This window comes from Petromyzon marinus, chromosome 78 (genome assembly GCF_048934315.1).
Source record: "Petromyzon marinus isolate PM22_M1 ecotype Great Lakes invasive population chromosome 78, UKy_Petmar_22M1.pri1.0, whole genome shotgun sequence".
NCBI classification, from domain to species: Eukaryota; Metazoa; Chordata; class Hyperoartia; order Petromyzontiformes; family Petromyzontidae; genus Petromyzon; species Petromyzon marinus.
Window position 1 is genome coordinate 2,023,050 of NC_133744.1, and position 25,086 is coordinate 2,048,135.

Below are 25,086 nucleotides of genomic sequence, written 5' to 3' on the forward strand. Positions count from 1 at the left end.
TGGGTATTTGTGAGTCTCTATGGATCTTGATGAGTACGGGTCTCCATGAGTCTGTATTGGTCTCTATATGTATGGGTCTCTGTGGGTCTCTATGAATCACTCGGTATCTGTGAGTCTGTATGGGTCTCTATGAGTCTCTATGAGTCTCTGGGTCTCTATGAGTCTCTGGGTCTCTTTGAGTCTCTTTGAGTCTCTGGGTCTCTACGAGTCTGTAGAAACACGCGTTCAGAGTATTTGTCTGCTGTTGCCGATATAATTTGTGGTGGCCTCGGGTGGCTTCTGACAAAGAGCTACGCAGCTCGACAGACGCTGCTTGTGCCCAGAAGCGTCGTCGAGGCTCACCGTATGCGAGGCGTGCTGCAGCTCGTTGGCGTGGGGTGTGTGTGTGTCAGTGTTTATTGTAAAAATTCGGTCACAGTCCTTGTGATCACTGTTACGTTGCAATTATGGCTTTATTTTTTTGGTGATTTGGAAAAGTTATTTGGTTTCATGGATTTTCTGTTTGCACAGTCACATAGTCACTTTAAGATGTTTTTCTTGTTCGTGTTTTTGTTTTTTTGTTTGTTGTGGTTGCACCCGATTCAAGAGCCGAATGGCTCACAGGGCTATACCAAAATAAACTGAACTGAACAGTGTGTGTCACCGGTAGTGTAACGGTTAGCGCGCTGCGCTATGAACCTGGCCACCCGGGTTCGATTCCCGCTCACGGCCAACACCAGTGACGATTATCTGAACCGGTCCTAGGCCTCCCCTAGGTCGACTCAGCCCCAAATGAGTACCTGGTGCGGTGTGTAAACATCGCCACTGGGGAGACAAAGGCGGTCGGGCGTGGTGCTGGCCACCCACCCCCTCGTGGACCGTTCCGGCCTTCATAGGTGCTCGCTAACAGCACTTGCCCCTACAGTCTGTTAAGGCTATACGGGGGATCTTTGTCAGTGTCTGTATGTGTCAGTGTCTGTGTGTGTCTGTCTGTGTGTCAGTGTGTATGTGTCTATGTATGTGCCTGTTTCAGTGTGTCTGTGTCATTGTCTATGTGTGTGTCTGTGTGTGTCTATGTCAATGTGTCTGTGTGTTGGCACAGGTGGTGCATCGGCAGTCATTTCAGTCACATAGGTATAAAAGAAAATAAATAAAATAAATGTTAATTTATACCTACGTGACTTTACCGAAAGAACCAAAGAGTAATTCCTGCAGTCACGAAAGATTTGATCACGAAAGCTTCAAATCAAGATCGTCCTTCCGATCTATTGTATGTATTAAAATAGCCTCCTACCGTTGTTATTGACCTGATCTGGCCCATGCCTTCAAATCACTCCAGACCAGGTGCTAGCATCAGGACCAACTCCGGCATTAAAGTCACCCAACAGGATGACTCTATCCCGAGGGGCCACATTAGCTAGCACCTGTGAAAGGAGCTCATAGAAGGCATCTGACTCATCGGCCTTGCCTGCATCCCTCCACGGATGTTCGTCTTGGGTGGGGGCAGAAGTAAACACAACCACCACTCCTCGCCTCTGGTTGATGGGAAGGTGAGCCCAAAGTAGCCTGGGGCTTACAGTTTCCCACACCTCACCGCCATGCTACCATGCCCCCTTTATTATTTTCAGAAGAAGAGCCACTCCCTGTTGTTTGGCAGTCTCCTGCCAGAGATAGTCCACTGCACCTCCTGAATACCACATAGATCCAGGCGGTACCAGTCCAGCTCCCGACAGAGGAGTGGCAGCCTCTTCTCTGCAGTCAGCATTCAGACATTCCACGTGGCCACCCGCAGTGGCTTTTTGCTGTTTCTGAAGGAACGCCAAGGGTAAGGATGTAATCTCCTGTCTCTACCAAATGGGGTTTAGTCAGGAGACGTCATGGACGCCTGTCCCCCTGGGGCCTCCGGCGCAAGCTTAATTCGATTTCTATTTCGTGGTTTTGTGGTACACACATGCACACACATGCAACAACAACAACCGCCATTCGCCACTAAGTGGCGGTGACATCACTACGACGCTTGTGCCAAGCTATGTGCACCTTGAGGCCAAGTGAAGTGTCGAAAGCCCCCTGGCAGGAGGTCACGCGGCAAACCCAGGTGCCATGGGTCGACTGACTGAGACGACTGGCTGATGCACCACCTGTACCCTCTACTGTGCCAACTTGCTGTGCTTTAGCCACCTGGCGCTCCGCTCGTTGTTGTGAGCGTCGCTCCTCCGCCCTCCGTTGTTGTTGGAGGGCGACTGCCTCCAACTGCCCAGTAGCGTCTTTCACGAGCTTCCCCCACAGAGGCCGATCTTGACACCGCTGGTACCAGTCATCGGCAAGTCCACTCAGGTTCACATCCTCCAGGACCATGTCACTCCATCTCTTCTCTAGCCTGTGCCACGCCCGTTTAGCCCCCTCGATCCGGCCGAACAAAAGCTGTTTAGGCATGCGGTGGCTGGGCATGTGGGCTACATGGCCCAGCTAATGCAGCCTTGCCTGCCAGAGGTGCTCACCGATGGGACTTTGTCCAGATCTTTCGAGAATGTGAGCTCCTCACACAATCCAGCCTGGTTAAACACAGGATTAATTGTAGACAGGCCAGCCTAAATGTTTCTAACCGGCGGAGATGTTCTATTAGGGGGGGTCTGCGTTTCGCAAGCATAGAGAAGGGAAGGAATGACCGTGGCCGAGAAGACCCGAAGCTTCGTGCGGAGTGATAGACCAGGTAGCTTCCACACAGCGTTACGCAACCGATGAAAAGATAATGCCGCTCGACTGATTTGGAGTGAGACCTCTGCTGTTAAACCGGAGCCAGTCATGAGAGACTGCCCAGGTATGGGAAACTCTCCACTCTCTCCACAACTGCCCCATCACCGATTGGGAGTTGTGGGGATGGAGTGTCCATGGTACAAAATACCCAGGCAGGTGCTTCGTTTTAGTGGGTTTGATGGTAAGGCCCCACCTCTTAGTGGCACACTCCAGTTTCAGCAGCAGCGCCTCCAACTCCTCCTCTGAGTGAGCTGCAATTACCAGGTCGTCGGCATACATAACATGGTTGAGCAATAGGGAGCCATCCCTTGACCGCACCCGGGCATCGATCACCCTCCCATTGTAATTATACCAGATGGAAATTCCTCCGGTACAGCTACTGAAGGCTTCATGAACTACGTGGTCAAAGTAGATGTTAAATCATGTTGGAGCCAGAGGACATCCCTTTCGCACCCCAAGGTGTACAGGGAATGGCTCAGACTCTCGGCCACGTAGTTTTACACATGCACACACACATGCAAACACACGCACACATACACATGCACACATACACACAGACACATGCACGCACACACACGTACCTGTTGGCATCCTGGTTGGAGACGCTGGAACTAAGAAACAGAACCAACACAACGACAAGAACATACACATTGTTATTTGTTTTTATCACACTTAGTCCACAGCACTGCCTGGCATTCAACATTCCTGTCCGTATGTATCTACGTCTGTTGAACTTCTTTGGTACTGTACGTAGCCAGATTGATTAATCAGAGGTGCGGGGGTAGGACAAAAAACTACACACAACAAGCTGCAGCAGTTTCAAAGCAATGAGTCGATGACGATGATGAAGATGATGTTAAAGTGGCTTCCTAATAACGGTAAGGAAGAGTGTTCCTGATGGCCGCAGAAGCAGCAACGCATCCAATTGGATGTCGGGTAGTGGCGGGTTTAACGACACTTTTATATATTTACGCGATTTAACCCAAAAACATATTATGGTTGTGTAATGTAGTGTATAGTAGTGCAGTGTATAGTACGCTACACCTCTGCGCTACGATACCCTGCAGAGACTCGAATTTGAATCCCGCTCAGGGCCACCACCAGCGCCAGTGATAGCGATTATCTGAACTGGTACCTGGGGCTCCCCTATGTAGACAGCCTCAATTGAGTACCTGGTGTGGTGTGTTGTAATCATCGCCACTGGGGAGACAAAGGCGGCCGGGCGTGGTGCTGGCCACCCACCCTCTTGTGTACCACAGTGCGGGCCTTCATAGGCGCTGCTACTCGCTACTACCAGCACTTGCCCCAACAGTCTGTTAAGGCTACACCGTGGGATCTTTGTCTTGGTGGGTGAGATGGGGGTGAGTGGGTAAATGGTTGTTGTGAGATGATGAGTGAGTTTCAAGTTGATTTTGTTTTAAAACTACGAATAGAACTGTTTTTAATTACCAGATATAAGGCCCGAAACTGAGATGCTGTGGAGCTCTTTTTTCAGATGCGACTTGGCCATCACAGATGATAGCAGTTCAACGAAGTGGGCTTATCAGCATCATCGCGTGGATATTGATAGCAGCAGCAAAATACTTTAAACGCGTAGATACATGTACATGTAGTTTATAGTCTATAGAGTGTAGAATGCAGTAGTGTAACCTATTGAAGTATTAATAATATAAACGCCCAACTTTATCTGTGATAAACGCTGCACTTTCCGTCGTTTTAATGCAGGGGGCGCTAGAAACATACGCACCCCCTGCATGAACGACAGAAGCGCAGGGATAGACGTTTGATTACGTTGGAATCGATCTGCAGACGGCGGTCTTCTCGCACGGCCAGCAGCTCTATGTCGCATTATCTCGATCCCGCAATCCCAAACAGGTGAAAGTCCGCATTGAACAGAACCCCCAGCAAGGACATCTACTTAACGATGAGAGAAAATGCACACGAAATATCGTTTTCAATTAAGTCTTCCAGATGTAAAATGATATTAATAATATAAACACCCACTTTATCTCTGATGAACATGATGAACGCTGTAGAGAGAGAACGAGGCGCTTCGGTGTTGATTCCCAGAATCGATTCCCAGAATCGACTTGGCTCCCACTGACACGACTTTGCCATTTGTTTCGCGACATTTTCCCATTCTCCCCGCATACGCTATCACAATCAACAAGTCGCAGGGACAGGCGTTCGATTACGTTGGTAAGCGCACTACTTTATCTATCTTTGTATGATGCATATGATGAACGCTTGTGAGAGAGAGAGAAGAGCCAGCAGAGGCCAAAGAGAGGCGGCCCACTCTTCTCTATATTCGCCTTCATCATGTTCCTTAAAGATGGTTTCACTTCCAGTAACAAATTATGGACGCATAAAAAGCATCGAAAGGCAGACAAACGAAAGCAAAGATGGTTGGCCAAGCAAAGTCAGGAGTCGCTCGAGGGAATTCGTGCAGCACATTGCGAAACTCAAGAATGTTGCATCAATCGACAAACTGCTGAGCAATCGCAGTTTCGCCGCGTGAAGCAGATGCTGCAGGCCATCGACTTGGAATCGTGGCAGAAACTCCTGAACAATCGCAGTCGCGGCGTGCAGCGTTCGTTCAGAATCAGCGCTTAGTTCCAGAGCGTCAGAGACAAGCGATCCGCAATGAAGCCATCAATTTCGATGACACTCGAGTAGAGCTGCACAATTGCAGTCCACTGAACATCATCTGCCAGTTCTGCGGCTCGAGGAACTTGATTCCAGGATTTTTCTGTTGCGTGTAGTCACTTCAAAACGTTTATTGTTCATGTTTTTTTGTTTTGTTGCGGTTGCACTCATGTCTCACAGGGTTATACCTAATAAATGAAACTACAATGAAATTGAATCTCAGAACGCCCTGTTGATCGGAAATTCACTTCGCGCTGCCTTAAGCGCAAATTCAAGTTGACAAACGACATCAATGGAGTTGAGCTGGAATATCCTGAATGTCTCCGCACATTGCTGACTGACCCAACTCATCCGAATCTTACTCACTTCCGCGATCACATAGATCCTACAACAGTGTGGTCTCCTTCGCGTCGATGGGAGCGAAGATCGTCGATTTGCCAGGACGAGGCCCATATGTCTTCAAGGTCGACGGCCAGACATATCACCGCACATCTCACCTGCAGCCACTTGACAATCAAACACCGCAGTACACGTAGCTATACGTTCTTGACAGCATGCAAGCAACGGAGATCCGTCAAGAGCACACCGTGGATGCTCAGTGTTGTCAACCTATCCTGGACGAAATTGATCACTTTTTCCGCCGGCACAACAGATTCGCCAACAGCTACCAGTTGATGTGTGAAGTCGAAGCACGAGAAGTTGACCGTGCACTTCAAGCGGGAGAAGAAATTCCGTTGGTCAGCATGGTGCTGAGACGTCATCATCAGTCGGATCACCGATGATACAATGCACCAACATCAAACGAAGTCGCGATGGTCTTCGTCAACGAGGATGGCGAGCCGCCGTTCGAGCGTGACATTCGCATCTACCCGAGGAATCCATAGAATCCCAATCAGCAGTTCATCAACCTCAATATTTTTAGTCCCAACATGGATCCCATGACGTATGTGATTCTGTATCCGTACGGCAAGCCCGGATGGCAACTGAACTGGCAGTGCGAGGCTTACGAGGGAGCACAACTGAATAGAGTTCGGAACAACATCAGCATGCTTCAGTGTAAAGCAGCTCAAACGGCGATTCGAGGCAACTTCAATCCAATCATGAGTCCCGGAAAGCTGACTCAACAATGGTTGGTGGATTCGTATCTGCAAGTCAAGGCCAACAATCTCAACAACCGCCAAAAGCAGCAGTGACTGCAAACACAGCAGACCATGTCGCAAACTTAGCCCAAGACGCAAACATTGCAGCTGGTGTTGCAGTCATCCTCCCTTCGAGCTTCGAGGGATCGCCAAGAAACATCCGCGAGCGATGCTGCGATGCAACGTCTATCTTTGAGAGATGGGGTGCACCCGACCTCTTCATAACGTTCACCGCAAATCCGAGCTGGCCAGAAATCACCGACAACCTTCGACCGGGCGAGCAGCCATCAGCTCGACCCGACTTGGTGGCGCGTGTATTCAAAATCAAGTTGGACCCTCTGATCGACCATCTGACCAAACATGACGTGTTTGGAGAATCGAAGGCACATGTCTACATCATCGAGTTCCAGAAGCGAGGCCTTCCGTGCGCCCACATCTTGGTGACTCTGCGAGCTCAGGACAAATTCACAACTGCCGAACAGATCGACCAGTTTGTGTGCGCCGAAATTCCAACGCGGGACCATCCACGACTGCGTGAGATTGTCTCTAGATGCATGATGCACGGTCCGTGCGGCACTGCAGACCTACGCGCCCCCTGCATGAACGACGGAAAGTGCAGCAAGGAGTTCCCAAAAGTTTTAAACAACACCACAATCCCGAATGTGAGCGGCTACGCACCCAACCGTCGTCGATACGCTGAGCAGGCAGAAGTCAGAGGCGTTTCGATGGACAATCAATACATTGTGCCGTACAAGCCCTACTTGACGCTCAAGTACAATGCGCACATCAACGTGGAAGTACATCTATAAAACACGTCTTCAAGGGATTCGATTGCGCCAACATTGCTCTCACTGTGAATGGACAGCCGGAACTGTGCTATGATGAAATCACCAATTTCATCGATTGCCGATATGTGAGCGCTCCAGAGGCAATGTGGCGGATCCTCGAGTCGAAGATGCAAGATCGCTCACACACGGTGATGAGACTGCCAGTCCATCTGTCCAACCAACAGACGCTAATGTTTGAAGTGTATAGTAGTGTATAGTAGCATAGCAGCGTATAATGTAGGGTATAGTGCAGTGTATAGTAGTGTATAGTGTAGTGCATAGTAGTGTACAGTACTATAGTAGTATATAGTGCAGTGTATAGTATATTGTATAGTAGTATAGTCTTGTATAGTGTAGTGTATAGTGCAGTGTATAGTAGTTGTAAGAGCCATAAGACAGAAAGTGAATGTATTAAATTTTGACTTAAAGCTTTCGTGCCATACATAGCAGGGTTTACCAAAAATTTTTTTTCCCAAAATCATGAGCAAAGGCAAGATCCAAGTTCGATTCTACACAGTACATCAAATTTGTTATCTGATCCCATCTGTGAAGGATGTGTTCTCTGACATGCTATACCCTGGTGTCTACAAACTAAGCTGTGTCTGTGGCAGTAGTTACATTGGAGAAACTAAGCAACATTTCTCGGACCGTGTTCGTGAACACAAGGCAGATCTGAAATACGGTAGGACCAATACCCCAGCCATGGCTGATCATTGTTTTAACGCTGTGGGCACACACGAAATTGATTTTGCCAAGACGAAGGTACTCTGCAAACCCACCGGCTATCAGCAAAGATTCGTTCATGAAGCCATCCAGATATATAAACAAAGACACAATTTCAACGGAGATGGGTACAAACTAAGCAATCATTGGTAGGACGTTATTAACCAGTTTAAGTCATAACTGGCTGTGATGTTTCCATCCTACCTGCTGATGTTAGCAGTTATTTTCGACTCTCTGAGTTACATTACCAGGTTAAATGTCTTTACATTAACAGGCTAAATGTCTCACTAACACAGCCATATGGATATGGCTCAGCTCTCCGATCTTACATTTACATGCAAATTTCATCTCTAGCCCTGCCCACTTCTCTTATGACCCTTGGGCTACACCCATCTCAAACCTTTATAACATCCTGCGTCAGCAGATTCCCCGCTATCATTTTTTCCTGCCTCAGCAGCTCTCCCGCTATATTTTTTTCACCTGATGACGTTTGCTTGTGTTGCGATCGAAACGTCATGATATTTTTTTAATTATTTTTAGACCTACGTGGCTTTACTGAAAGACCCAAAGAATATGAATGTATTATTTCTGTGTATACATTTGATGTACATCTGTCATACATTAGTTGAAGATTGGGCATACTTGATTTGGAATATTCCAACTCTTTAGAAACCCGCTTTGGTTAGAGGCTCCATTAGTTAAACCCATGACGTCACTTCCGGTCTGACGGTATAAAAGAGAAGCCAGGAGAAGAGCTAGGCAGGAGTGAGTGGCCACAGTATTTGATCGTGTGATAACGTGATAAAGTAAGTGAACAGGCAAGATATATCTTCTTTGGTTCTTTCGGTAAAGTCACGTAGAATGAGAATAAAATAATAAATTGATAAAATAAAATAACACAATAATATTCTCACGACGTTTCGGCCACAACACAAGCGGCCTTCATCAGGTGAAGGGACGAGACTGTCTGGTAGGACAGCGCTGGCCGAAACGTCGTGAGAATATTATTGTGTTATTTTATTTTGTCAATTTATTATTTTATTCTCATTCTACGTGGTGGTGACTTCACCGAAAGAACCAAAGAAGATGAATCATTGCAGTCACGAAAGCTTTAAATCGAAAAAAAGGCAAGATATAACTTTGGAAATTGTTCATGTTGTGCAGCTAAGAAATAAAGAAACAGTTTTTCGATTTAAGACATGTCAAACACGCGTCAGACTTATTGCTCCCACAGGTTAAGGCGTAACTTACTATTTTGGTATAAGAAAGCTGCACCTACAGCAGTCTAGTAGTGTATAGTAGCATGGTAGTGTATAGTAGTGTATGTTGTATGTGTGTTGAACTCCTTTGGCCTTAACGTGCACATAGCCTGGCACATGGGCCATGGTGACTGGCAAAAAAGGTCCCATTTTGTAGCTGCTCACCTCTAGCTCTCAATGTCCTGAGTGCATTGTCTTTGTGCTATTCACCTTTTGGCGTCCTCTGGTCTAACACAATTTTAAACTAGGCTCTAAAGAAAGCTTTCTCTGGTGTGGAGCAATCAGTTTCAAAGACAATGCATCATATACTACCAGAACATTTTTTTGTTTGCATGTCCACCACAAGCATATATGGTATATGCAGACATTATTCCTTACAAAAGGTTTCAGTTTGGTGTTTAACATCTTAACACCTGTTTTATTGCCAGAAAGGGTAAAACTTATTCTTATATGGATGTATGTATGTAGAACTTATTTAGCACCGTACGGAGATGACCGCGCTAATCAGAGGCCATAAAGCATCCTGGCGAGTCTGAGCTCCTCCCCCCAATGCCCACCCAGCCAGATTTGATGAAGAGCCAGCAGCTGTGCTAAGTCATGAATGCAATTTAATGAGGCAGTAAAACATATGGCCAATGTTTTTTTTGTTTAACATGGCGATGAGTCTCATTTTCATGAGCGAGCGAGTGGGGGAACAGCTGAATGGGTGGGTACGTGAGCGAGTGGGTGAGTAGGTGAGTGGGTGAACGGGTGAGATAGTGAATGAGCGAGTAACTGAACAGGTGAGTGAATGTTGAATGACTGAATCAATAGATGGGTGAGTGAGATGATGGGTGAGTGGGTCAATGATTGAGTATGATGATACGGAAGTTTAAGTTTAAAGCTGATTACACTATGTAACACAATTTTTGTTCCTGGGTAGGAAGTTATTTCGTAATTTCTTATGCCTAGAAATTATAGAAAATGGCTATTGTTCCCCACAAACATTTTTATGACCAGGACAGCTATATTTTGAAATTTATATATTTTCAATGAGAAAACAGGCAAATGTGTCTTTTCGTTAACATGAAGTCAGAAAAAAATAACTTACGAATCAAAATTAACATGTATTTATACTAATGTAATACAAAGATGACGACAAAATATTTAGAAGCGAATAGTTTTTCGAGATTTACGATTATACGGTAAATAACTTTCACAAATCAGCCCCCAAATGTAGTCTCCCATCATGTTAGCGTTATTCTGTCCTTGGTAGCGGCGTTCAAAGTCCAGTATATCCTGGTGGAAGTGCTCGTCTTGCTCCTCCGAGTACACTCCCATTTCCTTGAATTTATCAAGATGAGCATCAAAGATATGGACATTGAGGGACATCCTACAGCCCATTGTGCCATAGTTCTTCCCCAGTCTTAACCAGCTCCACGTAGTGTTCGACCTTGCGATTGCCCAGGAAGCCACGAACCACTCCAACAAAGCTGTTCCAAGCCGCTTTCTCCTTACTAGTGAGCTTCTTGGGGAATTCATTGCACTCCAGGATCTTCTTTATCTGTGGTCCGCCGAAGACACCGGCTTTGACCTTTGCCTCAGACAGCTTAGGGAAGAGGTCTTCAAGGTACTTGAAGGCTGCCGACTCCTTATCTACAGCTCTGACAAAATGTTTCATAAGGCCCAATTTTACGTGCGGTGGTGGCATCCGCACCTTCCAGGGATCCACCAGTGGCTCCCACTTGACGTTCCTCCCCACAGAGAACTCGGTCTGCTGTGGCTAGTCCCGCCTGTGGTAGTGCGCCTTGAAGTCCCTGCTGTCCCAAAGGCTTAGATAGCAGGGAAACTTGGTAAAACCAACTTGGAGACCCATCAGGAATGCCACCATTTTGAAGTCTCCGATGACCTCCCAGCCGTATTCATCATACTTCAAGCAAGGTCTTGATGCTGTTCTAATCCTCTTTGAGGTGCACCGAGTGAGCCAGGGGAAGAGACAGGTACTTGTTAACATTATGGAGCATCACGGCTTTGAGGCTCCTGGATGAGCTGTCAATGAAGAGGCGCCACTCATTCTGGTTACAGGCGATTCCGATTGCCTCGAACAGACTGGTCACATTGTGGCAGAAGCAGAGCCCATCTTGACGGGTGAAGAAGCTGCAAAACGGTTGGTGACGCTTCCTCTGATCTGCGACTTGCACAGTTTCATCCAAATAGTTCCACTGCTTGAGCCGAGGTGTCAAAAGCTTGGCATTGGACTTGGTGAGACCTCTGATCAAATTGTTGAGGTCTTTTTGGTTGGAGTAGTATGGGTTCCTCTCCTCAGCTCCACCTCTTAAATTGTCATCTGGATCTACAACGTCTTCCTCGCTCTCTGACTTGCTGCTCTCTTCTAAAGACGGCTGCTCTCTCTCCGGAGGAGTGGGTACAGGGAGCTCATGGCAGTGTGGCACCGGGGCGATGGATGAAGGAAGGTCCGGATACGTGATAGCAGGTGCATTCTTGTCAGTCCGACGTGTGGAAGGGTCCACCATGCAGAAGTAGCAGTCGCTTGAGTGGTCAGTGGGTTCCTGCCAAATTCTTTGGATAGCGAACTTTACGGCTGTCTTTTCCCCTCTGCACCATCCTACAAAAATACATTTATTTCACCCATGACTAACGTGTACGAGATTCTCCCAACATTTTTCATGTATTTTTTTTAAATAAAATTGAAAATTGTAAAACATTTAAAAATTAAAAACTTTTACAATTAAAAATTTTTAAACAAATTTTATGACATAAAATCCTGAGCAACAATTGTACATCTTACCTTCCAGAGTTTTTTTTGCATTGCTCGCAGGTGAAATGAGGTGCCTAGGGTTTGTCTTGATCCCTGACAGGCATGCCGAAATATGCCTTGTAGGCCTCACACATCTTAGCAGATGCTTCCACAGAGTACTTGTCTTGATAAATTGGCCGCAGACATAGCAAAATGCGTCTGACGGATGCTTGCCGCCACTTGATGCCATCTCAGAAAAATGCATATATGTATCCACTTAGGCAGCTGGAACTAAACTAAACTGGTGGGCTTAAGGCAACTGTATTTAAACTATTTATATTACTGGAAAGTTCTAGAATGTTCTAGAAGTTACTCCACGTTTGCTCAGTACTGAATCTATCTGTAATGTTCTGGAAAATAGGTAAATTTCTAAATATCACTGTACTGGTCACAAAAGCAAAGTTTGTGGGGAAAAAATAGCCATTTCCTGTACTTTTGAGGCATAAGCAATTCGGAAATAACACTACCCAGGAAGAAAAAATAAATAAATGTTACACGGTGTTATGTTTTAGGTGAATATTCAAGAGACCAGGATGAATCTAATTTGCAAGTGTGACATGTGGTATTCGTCTGCCAGTAGGGGGCAATTGATTGCTGTTGTCTGTGATATAAATTGAGGGATGTGAGGTCAGTTTTTTTAAACATGCAAAATTTGGACCGTGACGCCACGGTCGGTATGAGATGTTATCTCCCTCGCCTGGTATGGAGGAGGTTGTGGGTTCGGTCCCTGATGATGCCTGCCGCTATATATTTGGAGTTTGCATGTTTAACTTATCGTGTTTTTCCAGGTCCTCCGGTTCCCCCTCCCACATTTAGGAGAATCAACGTGCGATGAGATTACGTGGCTGTGACTATAAATTTCTACGTGTTGATGATGCTGATAAGCCACTTCGATGAGCGATCATCTGTGGCTAGGTCGCTTCTGACAAAGAGATATATAGCTCAGTAGACCTTACCTGACAAGTAAAATAGTTGATAGCCTCGATAAGTGTGGGTCTCTGTGGGTTTTTATGTGTCACTGCGAGTGTCAACACGAGTTTCTGGATATCTGTGAGTTTGTAGAAACATGCGTTTAGGTTGTTTAGCTGCTGTCATTTGTGGTCAGTTCGCTTCTGAAAAAGAGCTGCTACATAGCTGAGTGGGCTTAACCTGGTAAAATAAAATAGTTGATTTAACTCTTGCTAATGACTTCAGGGGATCTTTCACATTCGCTGTGAGTGAAGCAGATGGCGCACGTTAATACTATTACTACCACTACTGTGGTAAATAGACAAGCGCACTCTTAACCAGGTTTTCACCGCCGACATCATGATCTGGTCACATTTGTGTCAGTGGACCCTGCACCACCCGACGCGGCCAAATGAAATCGTCACGCGACGTACTGAGCTTTCGACAATGCGCCGACCACGATTGCCTCTGTTCTATTTAGGATTTATACAGCAACGCCCTTTACGGGGCACTTTACAATGCAAGCTGGTGGCGGTACACAAGGGGCCAAAAGGGCGAGCGACAGGTGGGGTGAAGCGGCTGTCAGTGAGGGCGGTGATGGAAGGGGCGGAGGCACAGGGCCTGGCAATGCAGCTGCTGATGTTGCAGGGGTAGGGAAGGAGGAATAAGGTGGAGTGCGATGGAGAATGAGGGTGACGGACAGGTGCAACGTGGACAAGTGGCAGCGCGGTTATGGTTCACACACGTGAAGTGGTAAGATAGATAGGTGCTATGGCTGGGCATGGATGAGGGTAGGTGAAGGGTCGTTGGGGCAGAGGTCTGGTGGCTGGATCGATGAGCTGATTGTGGAGCATGGTAGAGGGCTAGGGGAGAGATGTGGTTAGGTGCACATTTTCTCTCCCCCCCTCCGCCGATCCCCCCTTTGTCTCACGCTCAGCAATCGTTTATGACTCTAGGGCTACGCCCATTTCTACCATTTAGAAGCAGCCTGCATCAGCACCAGTAGCTTTCTCCTTCGTCAGCAGTTCCCCTGTTGTCTTGATCTCAACTGATGATGGTTGCTTGTGTTGCGATCGAAATGTCGTGATCTATTATTTTCGACTTACGTGACTTTACCGAAAGAACCAAGGAGTATGCGCCTTAACAGGCTGCCGGGGCAAGTGCTAGTAGCGAGCACATTTACGTGCTCCCCACATTTACATGACACAGGTGCACACACTCACACTATACATCCTATGGGCCCCAATCCGTACCCTGGCAGAAACTCTACTATCATCATCGTCATCATCATCCAACGAGTTGCAACCACGGCACACACTCGTTGCTGATACAGTGGGTTCAAGCCCTTATGGCAATAGATAAGCAGCACAGCTACTCCCACCACTGGGAGTAGCCAATATGAGTGTCGCAGTGGAAATTCTACGGCTGGATATGTCATACTGCACGTGTAATCTCATCTAGACTCTACTAGTCCATGGGCTAGAGCTGAAATCTGTACTGTCTGAGGTAGCAAAAATTGAGTAAACATCGATTTATTTCCACGGCTAAAACGAGTGAATTACTGGAGAACCCCACTCATTTCAAAATGGCTATCATGTAGCTCAATGTGTTGTTGGCCACTTAAGGAAATAGGATAGCCATACAAATGGCTGTTCATGTTTGTCACTAAGTCCGCAACATTGCCCAGCAATTCCTATCCACGTTAAATCCAGGCACTTGTTACCTAGCTACTGCAATCACTATACATGCTCAAAACAGCTTAGCATCATTCAGTGCTTTTGTCATAGATCAGGGCATGAATAGATTTCTAGGAATGAAGCTGCGTATTTAACAATGACATAATTTATTGCGAAGATTTTTTGAGTGCGCTAGAAGAAGTCTAAAGTATTCAGCTGCATAGCCGGGCTTGTTGGGACAGAGACGCTTGTTGGGACAGAGACGCTTGCTTACACGCGCAGCTGCAACGAGTTGCGTCTCCCTGTCAGACTATTCACAAACACACACATCAGAGAATCACAGACACTGCACTCACCAACATGAACGTCGAAGGATTCTTTGCCGACGTCGACATCGGGCATATTCCTAACTTCACACAAGTATCTTCCATTATCATTGTGCTGGACAGGATTAATGCAGAGTTGTAGAAATTTCTTGACCAGGTCAGCAGTGCAGGTCATGCGCATTTTAAAGGCATCAGGTACTGGCATCACCGAGTTTCCCATAAACTTGCAGATCTGCAAGACCAGAGATATGATTAGAGGGCGATGAAGTCACACCGGGTGGCTTTAAGAGGAAGACTAAACCCTGATGACAGACCGGGTTAGTGCTACACACACACCTGAGATGCAGGGCTGTGTATTGTCTAATAGGCCTCATTCGGCACTGTGCCTAGGGCCTACGACAACTTAAAGGGCCTCACTAAACTAAGCATTATATTGACGAGCATTCACCGTAACGAGCATTTGAATTTGTGTAAGAATACGTTTTATTAACCACACACACTTTTGGTGAATATGCAAAAAAAAAATGCTCTGGTAATATACATCCATTATACTGGTAGGAAACGTAGTGGACTGGAAGCCCAACCGGGATTAATTCACAGGAGGCAGGGGATTAATTGTGTATGTCTGTCCACGTGTATCCGGACACCCGGATAAAATGGGAGGGGTGGGGCTGGGTGGAGAGGGGAAGGTGGGGAGGGGAGGGTGGGGAGGGGCTGGGTGGGGCTGGGTGGGGAGGGGCTGGGGAGGGTGGGGAGGGGCTGGGTGGGGAGGGGCTGGGTGGGGGGTGGGTGGGGAGGGGCTGGTCACCCCGTGGTGCCCTTATAAAACTCAACGTTTAACCTACTCACGCCGGCTTGTGCCCGCCCTCACAGTCCGGCATATTTGTGGAATACACCACGTGGTGCCGCCGTTGACCCTGGCCATTGACCGAGCAACCCAACGTTCCTACCAGCTTCCTCCGCAGGAATGTGTTTATTTGGCGCAATTTGTTCACATAACAAAACGAGCAGATGCATCCAATGGGGGCCCACCCCGACCTCCACAGTTGTTGGTTTAGCAGCTACAGCGTGCTGAGTGGGCCGCGTGTGGGTGCATGGGGAACAGTGCGTGGCGAATGGGGGCCTCGTGGTGGCACTGTAAGGAGTGGGTGGGGGAGGGGTGGGGCAACGGTTGGCGCTACATTGCGCTACAAACCCGGCGACCAGAGTTTGATTGCTGCTCACGGCTAATGCCGGCGACAATTATCTGAACCAATCCTGCACTTCCCATAGGTTGGCTCGGACTCAAATGAGGACCTGGCACGGTGTGTAAGCATCACGACTGGGGAGACAAAGGTGGGCGGGCAGGTGTGGTGCTGGCCACTCACGCCCTTATGTGATGTGCCAGCCTTCATAGGTGCTACTCGCTAAAGGTCTCTTCAGGCTATACAGGGGGGTCTTAGTCTATGCATGTGTAATGACCGAAAAAGGTCCCAAGCCAATGTGCAGCCTAACGGTTATTTCAAAGATAAACTAAGGTCTCCGATTGGCAGAAAGAGACCTCCTCAGGGATTGGTTGGAATGCAGGTTTTTGAAGTGATTGGAGGAAAAGGTTTGAATAAGAATAGGCAGAAACCAGAGTGGAAACAAGGGGATCCATTAGAGGGAAAGGACAGAGATTGGCTAAGGGAAATACAGTGAGGGAACATTCGAGAAAGGGGACTGGAAATATATAAAAGGGCAGAGCACAAGGGGAGGGGACGTTCGAGGGAAGGGACGAGCTACAGCTCAGTATAGTCACTGTGTCTTTAATAAAGAGGCTCCAAGTATCCAGTCGTCCGAGTCATTACATATGTGTAGTGTAATAGCGCCGTCTGTTGTCCAGCAATGGCAACTGCAGTGTATGAGCAGTACACACTCCGGTGAGCATATACGCTGGTGTGTTGGCAGGGCGGAGGAACTGTGGCAAGGGTCATAGAAGACCCCATCTGGAAGCCCCTGGAACCCACTAGTGGGTTCGAGAAGGGAGGCGTGGTCAGGGCGGAGCCAGGACGCGCCTGGTAGAATAAAAGCAGTGGAGAGCGGAAGCTCGTGGCTGCCGGTTCTGGGAAGTGGACTCGTCTCATCGTCGCTGTCGTCTTCACCGCCTTCGCTAAATATTGCGCGGCCAGATAGTTGTTGTGTGTCTCGGTCGGCGCCGTCGGTGTAACACGGTCAGGGTTGTGTTAAGGCCTTGGCTAGACGACTTGGGAGAAGCGAGGGCGAACCTGTGAACCTGAAAGTGTTGAATAAAGAAGGTGCTTCCTCAAGAACCTTGTCTCCCGCTCCGCTGACACTACATATCTATGTACGTTCAACTTCTTTTGCACCATACAACCATGCTAATCGGAGGTGCGGGAGGACAACAAACTAAATTCAACAAAAACATCAGTTCTAAACAAATGAGTTTGTCAATCTAGATGATGATTTAAAAGTGCATCATCGCTCCGAGTGGCTTCCTCATATCGGAAGGTAGAAGCGTTCCAGACGGCTGCAGAAGCGCATCTGAAAGCGCCGTGCAATGATACGGGGTGACCACCGTCTTTGTTCAATGGCCAACAAAAATCCGACACTGCTGCGAGGATGAGCGGAGTTCACGTTATGGTTTATGCTCCTTGATGAGATTAGTAGCGAGGTATTGTGGTTCAATTTCGATTTAAAGCTTTCGTGACTGCAAGGATTCATCTTCTTTGGTTCTTTCGGTAAAGTCACGTAGAATGAGAATAAAATAATAAATTGATAAAATAAAATAACAATAATATTCTCACGACGTTTCGGCCACAACACAAGCGGCCTTCATCAGGTGAAGGGGACGAGACTGTCTGGAGGACAGCGCTGGAGTGAGAAAGCCACGCTGAGATCACGACCTTTAAGCTGCCGCGACTCTAAGCTTAAAGGTTGTGATCTCAGCGTGGCTTTCTCACTCCAGCGTTGTCCTCCAGACAGTCTCGTCCCCTTCACCTGATGAAGGCTGCTTGTGTTGTGGCCAAAACGTCGTGAGAATATTATTGTGTTATTTTATTTTATCAATTTATTATTTTATTCTCATTCTACGTATTGTGGTTCATTTATGGCAAGCACTTTGTTTGCAATGCGTGCGACCTAAATTCATTTCGGTAACCAAAAGCCAATGCAGCTCAGCGAGCACTGGACGGACATGGTCCGGTCTTGCAGTACCTGTCATGACACATGCCAGAGAATGTTGTACATGCTGCGGCTTGGTAATATTTTTGCCAGGATGTCCCATGGAGTAGTGAGTTGCAATAATCGAGCCTAGTCGATACTATACTACACGTCACCGTGTTGGCTATGTCATGACTCAATAGTGGTCGAATGTGTCCTAGAGCCCTGATATGATAATACAGAAACTGACGATATTTTCCAGGTGGTGATCAAATGACATTCTGGTCGAGTATGGTGCCGAGGCTCTTTAGATGAGAAAACTGAATCCTGGTGTCTGCAACCACCACACTTGATCCACAAATTATTTCTTCTAAGCCTGAGTGCAAACCAGGAGAACCTCCGATTGTTTTGGATTAAGCTGCATTTTATTTCGTGCAAACCACACGTGCACCACTCACGTGCAATTTTCGAGGTTACCGAGGCTCTCCGTATCTAACTTTGACTTCGCTGCAGTATACAATTGTGTATCATTAGTATATTGTTGGAACTGGATGTCATGTGGTGAGGTGACATCGGCGATAGGAATGGGCCCAAGTATGGACCCCTGTGGTATGCCAACTTGGCATGGCATAGGCGATGACTGTTCATCACCCAGCTTGACGAACTGTGATCGACCATGTAGGTATGACTCAATCCACCACAGTGCCGTGCGAGATACACCAAACCTTCACTTAGCCACCCAATGAGTATCTCATTGTTGATAGTGTTAAAGGCAGTTGAGAGATCGAGGCCAACCAACGTTGCAGTGCACCGGTCATCCATGATCTTGTAGAAGGTCATCAGTGTTCTTTAGTAGGGCCGTCTTCGTGCTGTGGAACTTTCAGCACACCGGCTGTAATGGGTTTTGAATCTTCCAGTCATGGGGAAATAATCCAGACACACAGATGCTCTATGATCTTTGAAAAGGTACTCGGCTTTGAGATCGGGCGATAGTTTGCTGGGGCATTGCTCAAGCAAACTTCTTTTCAGGAGCGGTGTTACCTGCACCATTTTGAACTGGTCTGGAAAACAGCCCTTCGCCAATAGAAGATTTGCCAGGTGAACAATCGGCAGCACAAGCACGCCCGAGCATGATTTGAGAATCGACGTGTGGATGTAGTCGAGCGGCGATATCTTATTTCGCAGCTGTGTGATGAACAATGACACTCCGATGTTGGTGGCAGGGTATCGAGTTTTGCATTGGTTGCAGCTTGATCAAATATTGTCAATACAATATTGTGTGAGAGTGTTGATTTCAAATGTGTGGCTATAAGGAGGTGACATCATTGGCAATAAAGGGGATCTTGCACTGTGGTTCCTCATGTATGGTAGAAGTGTTACATTTAATGTTTTGTTACTTTCTTTTCAAATTATGGAACAATTTAATTTCCACGAAAAAATATGGGGCTGAAACGTAACTCAGCTTTTAACATGGGAGGGAGTCAATGGGAATACGATGATTGTTTAACGAATTTGCTAAGCGACAATTTTTCGCAACGTTATCTCACTTGTCAAGTCAGACACACGTGCATTATACATTATTGGCAGTCCCTTGTTAATCCACTGCTGGATGAAGGACTTTGTACACCCTGTGTTGTTCACGGGAGAGGGATTGGGGGTTGACCATACTTCACCACGCTGGTCAGTGCTGGGTTGGTGATGGAGGATGGGGCCCGGGACCAGTTTGTGTATCACTCTTTACCACTGATGTGAGCCGTGGCCTGGAATCGAACTCAGATTGCCACAGCACAACTGCACCACCGCTCCTCCCAACCGTCAATACAATATTTAAAATGTTTCACCATTAAATGCAAACCGGTGGCCATGCATGATGCGAGAGTCAAGGAATAAAAAGCAAATTAGAATGAGTTTTTGGCTTAGATCGCAGCGTGAATACATTATGTGATAAAACCTGCCCCAGCCAACATAGCCAATTAATTAAGTAGTCACGAAAACAAACGTGCATAATCTATCACTTCCTCAGCACAACAGCGAGAATACAGGAAAAATATCCACATACAGGATTTTCACGATTCTGACCCAAACGTAAATCATGAAACACAATATTGATAGCTAGAGCCTCAGTGGAAAACCAGATTACAATCTTGCACATCACGAAACTGACCTGCTGCATGTGAGAATTTCCAAATTGCCAGCTCATTTCAGTTTTTGTACTCGGCTCATTACTTGATGAGAAGTTGCAGAAAAGATTTAAGCTCTGTCCAGGATTGACCGTCGCTGGGCCCGTGATGGTAACGTTTACTGCTTCAAGGAGAATGGCGTATTCTGTAAAGACAGCAAGGCACAACTTCAGTGTACACAGTGGAATCTCTCCAAGCCAGAAAGGGGGTAGCCAGAATCCATAACTTTTCCAGAAAGGATTCATGGAACACGGACAAGGAGTTGACAGCACGGGTAGCTGGGGGAATGGAGTCCCAGGCTTTGGGGGAAGCAGAGCAGAAAGAGCGACCTACCAGTAAGTCAAGGTCGACTGGGGGCTTCAGAGAAAATCCCCATCTGCCGGGGTAGAGACTGAGTGGAGGGGAGTAGAGTGAGATGAGAGGGGAGAGGTAGGAGAGTGTAAGGAGGAGAGTAGAGTGAGATGAGAGGGGAGAGGTAGGAGAATGCATGGAGGGGAGTAGAGTGAGATGAGAGGGGAGAGGCATGAGAGTGTAAAAGGAGAGGAGAGTGAGATGAGAGGGGAGAGGTAGGAGAGTGTAAGGAGAAGAGTAGAGTGAGATGAGAGGGGGGAGGGAGGAGAGAGTGTGGAGGGTAGTAGAGTGAGATGAGAGGGGAGAGGTAGGAGAGTGTAAGGAGAAGAGTAGAGTGGGACGAGAAGGGAGAGGTAGGAGAGAGTGGGGAGAGGAGTAGAGTGAGATGAGAGTGGAGATGTAGGAGAGTGCGTGGAGGGGAGTAGAGTGAGGTGAGAGGGGAGAGGCATGAGAGTGTAAAAGGAGAGGAGTAGAGATAGATGAGAAGGGAGATGTAGGAGACTGTGTGTAGGGGAGTAGAGTGAGATGAGAGGGGAGAGGTAGGAGAGAGTGTGGAGAAGAGTGAGATGAGAGGGGGGAGGGAGGAGAGAGTGTGGAGAGGAGTAGAGTGAGATGAGAGGGGAGAGGCATGAGAGTGTAAAAGGAGAGGAGTAGAGTGAGATGAGAGGGGAGAGGTAGGAGACTGTGTGGAGGGGAGTAGAGTGAGATGAGAGGGGAGAGGTAGGAGAGAGTGTGGAGGGGCGTAGAGTGAGATGAGAGGGGAGAGGTAGGAGAGAGCATGGAGGGGAGTAGAGTGAGATGAGAGGGGAGAGGTAGGAGAGAGTGTGGAGAGGAGTAGAGTGAGATGAGAGGGGAGAGGTAGGAGAGAGTGTGGAGGGGCGTAGAGTGAGATGAGAGGGGAGAGGTAGGAGAGAGCATGGAGGGGAGTAGAGTGAGATGAGAGGGGAGAGGTAGGAGAGAGTGTGGAGAGGAGTAGAGTGAGATGAGAGGGGAGAGGTAGGAGAGAGTGTGGAGGGGAGTAGAGTGAGATGAGAGGGGAGAGGTAGGAGAGTGCGTGGAGGGGAGTAGAGTGAGATGAGAGTGGGGAGGGAGGAGAGTGTAAGGAGGAGAGTAGAGTGAGATGAGAGTGGAGATGTAGGAGACTGTATGTAGGGGAGTAGAGTGAGATGAGAGGGGAGAGACAGGAGAGTGTGGAGGGGTGTAGACTGAGATGAGAGGGGAGAGGCAGTAAAGTGCGTGGAGGGGAGAAGAGTGAGATGAGAGGGGAGAGGGAGGAGAGTGCGTTAAGGATCTTGGAGACACTGAGTGCGACCTTGAAATTGGGAGTCGGTCGAGGGGTTGGAAGAGTTTGCGTGATGTCGCGTCGTATTGCTGCGCTCCCGTGGCTAGTAAATGTTAACTCCCTCGCCTGATATGCAGGAGGTCCTGGGTTCGAACCCGACCGTAACGATGCCTGCTGATGTATATTTGGAATTTGCGTTTCTCTCTCCCCATGGTTGTCACTGCGTGGATTTTTTTTTATCTTCCATATTCATAATCAACGTCACCACGCGTTTAGAGTATGTGGGTGCTGCTATGAATCTCCACGTGACGATGATGAGCTCACGTGGTTGAGCTGCTATCATTTGTGATGGCCAAGTCGCTTCTGAAAAAGAGCCGCTACACAGCAGCTCAGTGGGGCCTTAGCTGAGATCACTCATCTGCAACATCCCCTCAAAAATGATCCTCGCATACAATGCTGCAACCACAACCTTCAGCTCCCCCCTCCCTCCGTGTTGTTTTGACCGACCAGAGGATGATGCTCGTCACGTGCAAAATGAAAAAAAAAACCGTATTAAAATGTTGTTGACACGCACAGTACTCGGTTGTTTGAGCTCCCAAAGTCAGATGCATGAATACAGCACGTATGTATGGTGAACTTATTTCGCACCGTATGTACCCACCCAACCGTGCGAATCGGAGGTGCAGTGAGAGTGCGAGCCGTGTGACTGCGCCGTGACAATTAAAACTGCGACCACTCACCCAAAACGAGCACGAAGCCGATGATGATCATCATCGGCATGCGCTGCTGCTTCATTGTCTCGAATTTGGCGAGGAGCCAAACAACATCCTTCCCTTGCTTGGATTGTTATGGCGCTGCAGGGCTGCCGAAGCAAGCCGCTCCTCTCCGAGCGTACGGGAAGGGAAACTGTGGGGGCCGCCGTCCGCCTCTCCGCTCCCTGTGGAGCGGGCGGGGCGCGACGCCACTCCCCACTCCTCCTCGTCGGCCGCTTCTCGCCGGGCCCCCGCCGATCGCGTGATCGCCCCCCCCGCCCGCCCGGGGTTGTCTCGCACACGCCCACGATCACCACCACATAAGCGAACACGGAGGCGTGCAGGCGCATCGCTACTCGGCTGTCTCGCAGAAGCACTCGCTGGCCGGCGGCGGTATGAATATGCGCGCGCGCCCCTCCTGGTGGTTAAGCCCGAATCTGCTAGCACACAAAGGCTAATGCTAAATGGCTGTGTGAATGCAGGCGCACGCCTCGCCGCTAATGCTATGCCGGTGTGTGAACACGCTGTGGAAACGCCGGCGAGCGGATTTATCGCACCACGCCCCCGCCCTAATTAATCACGCGGCACACTGCAGGCGCTCGTTTTTTTTTCTTCCAAAAGCTCGCGCGTAAACACGCGGGAGCGTTGGCGGCCGTGTATTTACCAGCACCGCGCCGAGGTTCCACACACACACACAGAAATCACACTGCACTGATTCTCGGTGCAGGGTGATTTCTTACCGGCGCAAATACACCCTACCTGGGGGGGATATTTCGCGGGAAGAGCTCAGCCTAACTCTGCTTACGAACCCAGTTGCTCAGACGTCCTACCACGTACCTCGAAACTGGACTCACGGCATCCCAATGATGCTGAGAGTGTCGGAGGGAGAATGACGAGAGAAGACTTGCCCCATCACTGTCTCGCAGCAGCACCCGCTGGCATCACGCGGATGCTGTGAGCGGCTCGAAGAGGCAGGACGGCAGGGAGGGTCTGGACCGCCTGGAGGTTGTAGACAACTCAGCTAATCGTCCCGGGGCTTCCACCTTTATTCTCTAAAATTCAAAGGCCCAGGGGAGCGTCGCACTGCGCAGCCAATCATACGCTACCTTTCAATTTTAAAAAAAGATGCCCCGCCCTCACCCCGAGCGTTATTTTCCTCTGTGGCACACATGGCACTCTCTCCCAATGGAGGGGAGTTATTCTCAGGGCGTTCCAGGGGGGGCCGTTGCCTGTTGGAAGCGTCCCCCCGTTGAGCACGGGCAGGCCTCCTCAGTCCTTGTCTCGGAGCACACCGTCGGTCATCTTGACAATGTGTCCGCATTTGCGTGCGTCCATCCAGCCCTGTACTCGATCTGCAGGTTATATTCCTGCAGCTGCGTCAGCCACTGGGCCATCTGCCCCCCGCGGTTCCTTGAATGTGAGGAGGACGTGCAAAGTATAATGGTCGGTGCGCACGCGACATTTCCTGCCGTACAAATACGGCCGGAACTGCTTACGCGCGAAAATCACGGCATACAGTTCCTGACGGGTCATGCAATAATTCAGTCCGGCTGGCGTTTGCGATGACCCGCTCCATCCCATTCTGCACCTGTGACAACACCACGCCCAGCCCACTGCTGCAGGCGTCGGTGTCCAAAATAAACTCAGTGGAAAAGTCAGGGAAAGCCAGGGTGGGGGGTTTGGGTGAGGTGGTCCTTGAGGGTAGTGAAGGCCGTCTGGCAGGCGTCCGTCCACTGATAGGGGTTCTTCGGGGAAGTGAGTTGGGTGAGGGTGCGTGCAATCTCGCTGAATCCCTTCACAAATCGACGATAGTAAGTGGCTAGCCCCAAAAATGACCTGATCTCCATCAGGCTCCTCGGCCGTGGCCACTCCACTACGGCGCGTACTTTTTCCGGGTCATTGCTCACCCTTGCCTCGCTGACGCGGTGTCCGAGGTACCCAACCTTGCGCTGTCCAATATGACACGTACGCGACTTGAGCTTGAGATGGCCTGCTCTGCAGTCGTTGGAACACTTCCCGTAACCTTGGACCAGTGCTCAGACAGGGACCTACTGAACACTATTACGTCATCCAGGTAAATTAGGCACTGCTCCCATTGCAAGCCCCGCATCACCAACTCCGTCAACTGCTGGAATGTTGCAGGCGCGTTAGTGAGTCTGAAAGGGAGTACTCGGAACTCGAACAGTCCCATCGGGGTGGTAAATGCGGTCTTTGGCCGGTACTCCTTCGCCATCTCCACCTGCCAGTACCCGGACGCTAGATCGAGGGTGGAAGAATACCGCGCCCCTGCGAGGCTGTCAAAGGTG

At 48.6% G+C, this 25,086-nt stretch overlaps 1 protein-coding gene across 1 annotated transcript in view; it reads right to left on the reverse strand.

Moving 5' to 3' along the window:
• The window catches only part of LOC142907360 (myelin protein zero-like protein 1), a 36,872-nt gene extending 13,847 nt beyond the window's left edge, over positions 1 to 23,025 (reverse strand). Inside the window, exons 1-4 of the mRNA XM_076056794.1 lie at positions 22,769 to 23,025; positions 20,380 to 20,540; positions 15,105 to 15,306; positions 3,315 to 3,344 (exon numbers count right to left, since the gene is read on the reverse strand). Coding sequence (XP_075912909.1) covers positions 3,315 to 3,344; positions 15,105 to 15,306; positions 20,380 to 20,540; positions 22,769 to 22,823 — 448 coding nt within the window. The 5' untranslated portion in view covers positions 22,824 to 23,025. The remainder of the gene's footprint in view (positions 1 to 3,314; positions 3,345 to 15,104; positions 15,307 to 20,379; positions 20,541 to 22,768) is intronic.
• Positions 23,026 to 25,086: the final 2,061 nt, after the last annotated feature.